Genomic DNA, 8726 nt, shown 5'->3' on the forward strand with positions numbered 1-8726 from the left:
AATCATAAAAATATCAAAGGTTTTCTCTGATTAAGAACTATAAAATCAGAGCAGAGTAGTAACCCTACTTCTGAATCCCACCAATGTTTCCTTGTTGTGAGTGGAGGCCATTGCACTCTCTTGGCCATGCACAGCTGGCATCCAACTTTTCCAGGTTGAGAATAGCCCAGATCAATAATTAAAAGACTTAAAGCCTAAGCCTGATCTTCTCTTTTTCTCTCTTTCTTTCTCTCTCTCTGTTTGTATTTCTTTACCCCAAGAAATCCAACCAGATTCCCCCCATTTCTTCTTGTGTCCTGTAGTCACATAAGAGACTCAGGCTCACACCAATATCTATTTTTTTTTGTATAGGCCATTGATATAGGCAGTAATAGCATTAGCCATTCTCCTGTTCATCTGACAGGAAAATCCAAGCCTGGTATACATGTCAGTAGGCAAACATTGACAGCTCTGCTTATGAAGCTTAGGGCAAAAAACCTGTCAAAATAAGGGTTTTGGGCCCTAGCACTATAACTGTGCTGATATAAACACTGGTAATATAAATTACCAAGCTTGTTACGTGGCAAATATGACCACTACAAGGGTTTCAACACTTTATAACAGAGGAAGGATTAATTATGTAATTATTAATTACAGGGAATTAATTTGGCGTAAAAGTAGGTGGTAAGCGCTTAAACTGATTGGCTGCTTGACAGAGGCAGAGGTCTTACGGCAACTACTTATCCAAGTTTATTGAATCCACAGAAACACAGAACTCAAGATCATGGTTTCTGCCTGTGCTCTTTAGCAAAAGGCACTCTTCACTGTTGAATTTAATCCCCAAACACCCCAAAGGGCACCTCGGATTGACCCCCCAGCCCGTGCCGCAGCAACACGCAAAAAGGGATTGGTCATTTTGGAAATCAAGGAGGGCCTAATCAATTGACTAGGGCAGCTCCAGGGAGGGGGTAGGACGAAACCGGAACCCCTGGGGGCAATATTCAGCTCAACTACTCCCACTTTATGTACCTCCCACCCTTGACTGCTTTGGCTGCCTCCGCCTTATTGTTGTTTGCCTTTGTCTGAACTCCGCACAACCTCAAGCCACCGCCACGGTCACTAATCCTCAGCCAAGCCACAGGGTGCCAACAACTACATAATATACACATTTGACTTGGCCGTGCTACACGAATGGTATCAGCAACTATCCCCCTGAGAACTGCCACGACTCGGATACGATGCCTGTTTCAGATAACCTAAGCCCCTCGCATGGTCCCAAAAGGCATGGTATTCTTCTTGACAGCTCCTGAACAATGTGTCAATCTACACCAACACTGACTTTTCCAACTGTACTGATGATTGTTGCTTGTATTCCTGGTATGTTACTTTTCTTCCCTCAGCCCCCTTGACTACTGCTTCGGCCAACTTCAAACACAAACAGACCGTCCAGCCATTTGCTAACTACTGCAGAAAAGCGCAAGTCCGTTCCCCTCCAACGGCGCAGTTATTCGGAGCCTACGGGGGCCCAACCTCAAGCATTCCTTTCCCAGCCTACCGGAAGCTTGACAACCCGGGGATATTTGACATGACCGACAACAGCTTGAGGATCAGGAAAATCGGCCTAGCGGCAGCCAGTGGCGTCTAGACATGATGACCTCCGCCATCCAGCTCTGTGGGGCCCCGACTTCCGCCGTGAAGAAACTCAGGAGTTCCTCAAACAGGCCGTCACAAATATGGACTTCACTACCAATGCAACCGGCGCTGAGCTTGGGCTAGCCAAAGGCAAGGAGCCTAGGCCCAACCTTGATCAGTTCCTTCCCATTCAACCAGAAGCTAGAAAACAGGAGGATATTTGACAAGACCAGCAACAGCTTGACGGATGAGGAAGAGCAGCGTCTAGACACAAAAACTTCCGCCAGCCAGCTCTTTGGGGCCAATGCTATCCGGCCCGGAGAACAAATGCCCTACATGCAGCCCGACTTCCGCGCCAAAAAAACTCACAAGTTCATGTATCCCGCTTACTCAATGACTTGCTGAAGACAACCCCCATCTGCCCAAACCCGCATCCACACTTGACCCGGCTTCCTCCACCAAGCCCGTCCCCAGCACCATGTCCTGCTCAAGACCTACTTCGACCAACCGCACTACTGCTGCTGCTGACAAATTGCCCAGCGTGCGCACCGTGCTCAGCAAGTCTTCCAAGATCTTCCACAAACTCTCTACGATCAACCTCGCCGCTTCCGCCTCCAAACGCCGCTCCTCGTCCGGCGGCTCTATGTCGAATAACAACAATTTGCTGGGCAGCTTGACCAACCTCCGCCCAATGCTGCACTTACGCACCTCCACCTTGTCTGTCTTCTCTGCAACAAACACCCCCGGCCCCGGCCCTAACGGCTCGCCCGACCACCACCAGCAGCTCCATCCCGCCCACTCCCAGTTCATCCATCAGCACCCGCCCGCCCACAGACCCGACTATCTGCCCTCCAAGAAGACCCGCAACGGCGTCCCCAGGTCCGCCGACTTCCTAGCCCTCCGATTTGTCTCGCTCTCCCACGACGACCAGATTCTTGGCCACCACCACCAGTCCTGATCACAACCTCCCCCGCTTCCACACTCGCTCTGTGCTCGCTCGGGCTTTCCTGTCTTTTGTTTCTCTTTCTTTTGGGCTCCAAGGGAGGCTAAGAAGGCTCGCTGGGCCGGCGCGAGGATCAGCCGGCGGAGCTGGTAACACACCCCCATACATATATATATACACTTAAATATACCTTGCCCTGAGCCCGGTCTCTCTATTTTGCTTGTTTATCATATACGCCCCCCGTCTCTCCTTTGTCCTGCTCCTATCCATCGCCCGCCCCGGCCCTCATCTGCCCGTCTGTGCGGCCCGCTTGTGTATACATGTGTGTTTATATTGTTATACTGTCTTTCTGCGCTTCTTGTCTTAATCAGTCTTTTTTGGTCAACTGTGTGTGTGTGTGTTCTTTGGCTTTTGTGGGCTGGGTCTGCGGTCTGTTTGTGCGTAGACGTGTGTGTGTCTGTGGGGCAGGAGGGACAAATTTTTGGGGGATGTTTTGTGTGTCTTGGGTGCAGGTGAATACTACTGAGCTGGGAGGGACACAGCTCACATAATATCTACAGAAATACATCTGATTTGGCTAGATACTTGACCACACTGCTGGGAATACTTTGCATCTTCTTTGGTCATGTTGTTCTTGTCTTGGGCAGTCCTGGCTCCTGCATAGGCTCAGCTTGCTCCACCAGCACAATAACAATGCCGGAGAGAAAGATAAAAAAGTGTCTGTTTGAAAATGAAAACGGCAATAGATCATTCCTGGTGAGAAGTGATTGGGGAAAGTAGAAATATGCATATTAGAAACCAGGAAGAAAGGGAAATTGGATTGGACTTGGTCATCTAAGTTTATTAAAACCACAGATTCACCAAAAAAAAATTCAAGTGTTTCCCCTATACCCAAGCAATCACAAAAAACAAAAAAAGAAACAAGCTAAACCAACAAATAAACATAAAATACCACTTATAATAGACTAATATACAAGAGAAGCAATAGATTTAACGAACTCCCAGCCTGTGACATGCCACAGGTGAAAAGAGACCGGTGTTAACCCGCTCAGCCTGGCGCAAGTGCGTGGGGCAAAAGTCGGGGCTGGAAACCCTTCAGCCAATTGCAAGTGCAATTGGGGAGGGGGAGGATCACCACCAGTGCTCTGCAAATGCAGGAGCAGGGTGGATCACCTGGGGCATAAACCTTGGTGCAGGAGAAGCCCCCTTTTACATTCAAGCAGTCTGATTTCAGTTACTACGCCACTGTGAGCGTTGCAAGGTGATGGTTGCAATGATACATACAGCAATTCCAAACTCGGGCTTGCTTGTATCCATAGCCACTGTCACTACTCCTGAAGCCGACCAACCCAAGCCACGGCAATGCACAAGTCAAGGAGCCAATGACGGCCGGGAAGGTGCAGCTGACCAAACTGTTTCTCTTCTGACTTCAAGTTCCAGGAACTCGGCATGCTGATCACCTCATCTACAGTCGGGCCAACAAAGTGCTTACGGATACCAGCCCGACCGGCCCCAGAGATTTTATTCGGGCTGGAATATGTTCACCAGCTGGCTGAGAGGTCTTCCTCTCGGCGGGCTGGTATACATACACCAGCTCGCCAAGAGGGATTCCTCTTGGCGGGCTGGTATACACACACCAGCTCGCCGAGAGGGCTTCCTCTCGGCGGGCTGGAACAAGTTCACCGGCTCGCCGAGAGGGCTTCCTCTCGGCGGGCTGGAACAAGTTCACCGGCTTGCCGAGAGGGCTTCCTCTTGGCGGGCTGGTATACATACACCAACTCGCCGAGAGGGCTTCCTCTCGGCGGGCTGGTATACACACACCAGCTCGCCGAGAGGGCTTCCTCTCGGCGGGCTGGAATACATACACGAACTCGCCGAGAGGGCTTCCTCTCGGCGGGCTGGAATAAGTTCACCGGCTCGCGGAGAGGGCTTCCTCTCGGCGGGCTGGTATACATACACCAACTCGCCGAGAGGGCTTCCTCTCGGCGGGCTGGAATAAGTTCACTGGCTCGCCGAGAGGGCTTCCTTTCGGCGGGCTGGTATGCATACACCAGCTCGCCAAGAGGGCTTCTTCTCGGCAGGCTGGAATACGTTCACCCGCTTGCCGAGAGGGCTTCCTTTCGGCGGGCTGGAATACATAAACTAGCTTGCCGAGAGGGCTTCCTCTCTGCTGGCCGCAATACGTTCACCAGCTCGCCGAGAGGGTTTCCTCTTGGCGAGCTGGAATAAGTTCACGGCTTGCCAAGAGGGCTTCCTCTTGGCGGGCTGGTATACACCAGCTTGCCAACAGGGCTTCCTCTCGGCGGGCTGGTATACGCTCACCAGCTCGCCGAGAGGAAGCCCTCTTGGCGGGCTGGGATACATTCACCAGCTCGCCGAGAGGGCTTCCTCTCGGCGGGCTGGAATAACTTTACCACCTCGCCAAGATGGCTTCCCCTTGGCGGGCTGGTATACATATATCAGCTCGCTAGAGCCTACTTGGCAGCAAAAAATATCCGCACCCGCGGGTATTTGCCGCAGGTACCCGGGTACCTGCTTTCTGCCACCTCAACAGGTGCGGGTGCGGGTGCGGGTGTTGAGAATCCCGAGTTTTCATGGAGAGGTACCCGCACCTGTGGCGGGTACCCGGGTACCAAGTGACATCTTTAGTGTGGGGGTATTTCCGAGCCTTTATAATCTCAGCATTAAAGCATCTTTGTCATCTTTTGGTGAATCTTGAGGATTCAAAATGGACAATATGCCTTCAAGGATGATGTTGCGTGGTTTTACTGAGTGGGAGATTCTGGAGTGTTCCCAGATAAACAAAAAAGGAGATTACAAGGTATGTGTATATGGAACTGAGCAGCAATTTCTCTGTTCCTTTTTCATTTTTGTTGGCCCAGGTGCACGTAGTGTGATGGGTCTAAGAGCCTCTAGAATGTGCTTTAACACAGCCAGCTGTACCAGGTGTTCTTTATGTGCTCTGTTTGCGTAGCGTTAGCAAAAATCCCACAGAATTTCACTCAAGCCACTATGAGTAAGCAGGATTCCAGTGTCCACTACACTGGACTACATCTGCGCTCCAGTTAGCTGAGCTGGCCCACTACAAAAAGTGCATGTTAAACTCATTATCATCTTACCCTTGCTGGCCACTCTCAATGTTTATGGTCAGAATCTGAAGTACAACAAGATGGCCCCATTTCAAACTGAATTGGATGCCACTGCCACACATGAGTATTGCAAACTTGGAAGGATAAATTATTAGGAATAGGATTTGTGGGTGAAAATTGAATAGGTTGAACCCCCAAAAGTGCAGCGGCGAAGCCGCCTTGGACTCTAGTTGAGAAATAAAACTTAGAAACAGGAAAACAAAATCTATTAAAAAATATAGAAACAATTCTGAAATTTGTATACAACTTCTAAACTTTGATCAAAGCAAATCAAAACCAAAGCCAAAAATAGTTATGAGAATTGGAAATTTCGATATTTTTGATGTGAAAAAGTTTGAGGGTTTGTATTCACTTGAACTTCCTGAATTTGCATGTGGGTGTTCAAGGTTAGGATCAGTTGTTCCTTTAACTAACCAGAGTGAAAATGTGAAAACATGTGTTGCAGAGAAGGAAATCCCGCGGCTCCATTAGCACCCGGAACAAGTGATCTTTTGTTAGGTACGGTGCCTCTCAATGTTGTAGGCGTGCTGGATTTGTTGGGTTCTGTGGCCGTGGGGTATGAGGTCAAGACACCCGCCAATGCACCCGCTGAGACATCCGCCAATACCACCGCCGCTGCATCTTCTACTGCTGAAGAACATTTAGCCACTAATTGTGGCGCGGCGGCTGCAGAAATTTAACACAAGAACTTGACCAAGCCCCACAGGATCCTGCTCACTTTTGACTGTAGAGATAGTCAAAACTCTTCTTTGTCCTTGCTCCCTCTCTTTCTCTCTGTCTGTTATATTTGTGCCTGGTTTGTGCTTAATTATTGGTTTAGTGGGTCTCATACTGGCGTTACTGAGCAGTTACATTGCACCATTAGACTATTAAAAAGTTTGTCAGGCTTGATCTCTGGGACCTCTTTTTTTGGGAAATTGGAAAAAGGGGGAAATGGTGTTGTCTCCAAACAACGGTGGGCCAGCTACGCTAACCGTAGCGTTAGCATGGCGTAGCGTAGCGGAATTCCGCTAACTTTTAGTGTAGCATTAGCGGAATTGCGCCTTTCTGCGCTAACGCTACGCGCAAAGGGTGCGCAGCTAATTTAGCTGTTAGCGTAGCGTTAGCGCAGATGCGCGCAATTGCGCTAACGCTACACACCCAAGGCGCAAAAGAGCGCGCGCTACGGTGCGCCACAGTGCTTTTAGCTGAAAAAAGGCCTTTTTTTCCACGAAAAGCGCTGTAGCGCAGCGTAGCATAGCGTAGTGACTGTAGCGGCGCGCTAACACTAACATACAATTGGCGCGCTGTTAGCGCCGCTGAAATGTAGCGCAGCGTAGCGGCGCTAACAGCGCGCTAAGGCTACTCAAAATGAGCGGGCCCTTTTTGCCGCTACGCTAACGCTAAGTGGCCCTGTAGCGTAGTGTAGCGTAGCGGCCCACCGTTGCTCCAAAACAAATGTGCAAGTCATGTCTGGTCATCTAGGCCATCTTGGTCACTGTGGGACAAGTTTATGAAAGGATCCCTAAAGTATCAGATGTGGCAGTTTAAATAATAAAAACTACTTGACTTTATGTATTTCCTTAACTGTAGTGCAAGGAGTCTTCCAGCCTTGTCCAACATATCTACTGCAGAATCATATGCTTGGAAAACTTTGTCCAAGCAATTGACAGACATGATTTTTCCAATGAGCCAATTTTTGGCAGTCACAAGCAGCCACTACCTCACCAGCTGTAGACAGCAAATACATTAGCCAATCTGAGATCATCTCCAAATTTTCAATGCAGCCACATTCATCAATTCTGCTTGCCCTATTCTCTTATATTGCTGTTCAATAGACCATAGATGGGGCAGGTTGGCTCCTTAGTTTCTGTGAGAGTGAACCTTCTGAATCATTGTTTTTGAAGTCAAAGGTTTTTATTATCCACTTAGTTCTCTATTGATATCCTAATCATTCCAAAAAAAAAAAGTTTTAACATTCATATTCAATTCTCATTGTCAAAATTGAAGGGTTCCAAATCCCAATCTGACCTCCAGGTGCTGGAGGCCAAATTATATTGGGACGGACACCATTCATCCAACTGATAGGATTGTTTCAATTAGGGCCAAAATTCCTGCTCTTCTCAACTCATCAATAATTGACCACTTGCATTGCTGGAGCCCTTGCCTCCAAAAAATATTTTTTGATGAAAGGTAGATTGGAGGCTCAAGAACCACTGGAACTTACACATTACAGCCCTTTCACATCTAAAACTGCCTGTGATATCAGGCCAAACTTACAGCCAAATACCAACCCGCCCAACGTTCTACAGGCCACACTTACAGCCAAATGACCACCTGCCTAATGTTCTCAGTGGGTTTAACCAATTTAATGAAATTATGTCAAAAGAAGTTTGAGATTTTCAAAATGGTCTCTCCTTCATAAAAAGAGGAGTGTTCTTCAAAATTTTTGCAGCTTTCCTGAGTCCTTTGCTTTAATGGGGGGGTCTCAAAATTGGCCAGATGAAATTTGCATGCACTTTTGCAAGTTAGTGTTCAAGCTTGTTCTTGAACACTGAGTTGCAAAAGTGCATGCAAGTCACATCTTACTATGTACACCCCCTCAACCCAATTCAATGTTATTCTGAATGTTGGTGTTCAAGAAAAGCCTTGAAAACTAACTTGCAAAAGCCCATGCAAGTCATGCATGGCCAAGTTTGAATCCCCCTAATGATTCATGCAGTAACTCCAAAGAACTTTGTTTTGCTGTTCTGTGTAAGACATGTACTGCTCTGTGCAAAAGGTTTGTTTTTCTTTGCAAGAAGTGGGTAAGGTTAAATCTGAATTCAAGTGCCTCCAGCCCTACCAAGCAAAGGTCAAAAATCAACTTTTGTTTAGGATTGGTGACTTCTTTTTTTTGGGTGGCAGACATTCAGTTTGACAGTTTGAGTACTTGGGGGTGTGAGGCTGGAAAATTTGGTTTCTTGGAAACAGAAGTGGCTTTCAATTTGTATGGAGAAACAAGAATGTAACTTGGGACCAATTGCCTGTCATTGTTGCAGTGG

General features: G+C 48.1%; 1 protein-coding gene across 1 annotated transcript; it reads left to right on the top strand.

Annotated features, from left to right (window-relative positions):
* Positions 1-1629: 1629 nt before the first annotated feature.
* Positions 1630-2569, top strand: PtA15_1A679 (uncharacterized protein; the record flags this gene model as incomplete). The annotated part of the gene is made up of 2 exons (XM_053165731.1): positions 1630-1687; positions 2019-2569. The coding sequence occupies 2 exons, from the start codon at positions 1630-1632 to the stop codon at positions 2567-2569; spliced, it is 609 nt and encodes a 202-aa protein (XP_053016894.1).
* Between the last annotated feature and the right edge of the window lie 6157 nt (positions 2570-8726).

Source organism: Puccinia triticina, chromosome 1A, assembly GCF_026914185.1.
Source record: "Puccinia triticina chromosome 1A, complete sequence".
NCBI classification, from domain to species: Eukaryota; Fungi; Basidiomycota; class Pucciniomycetes; order Pucciniales; family Pucciniaceae; genus Puccinia; species Puccinia triticina.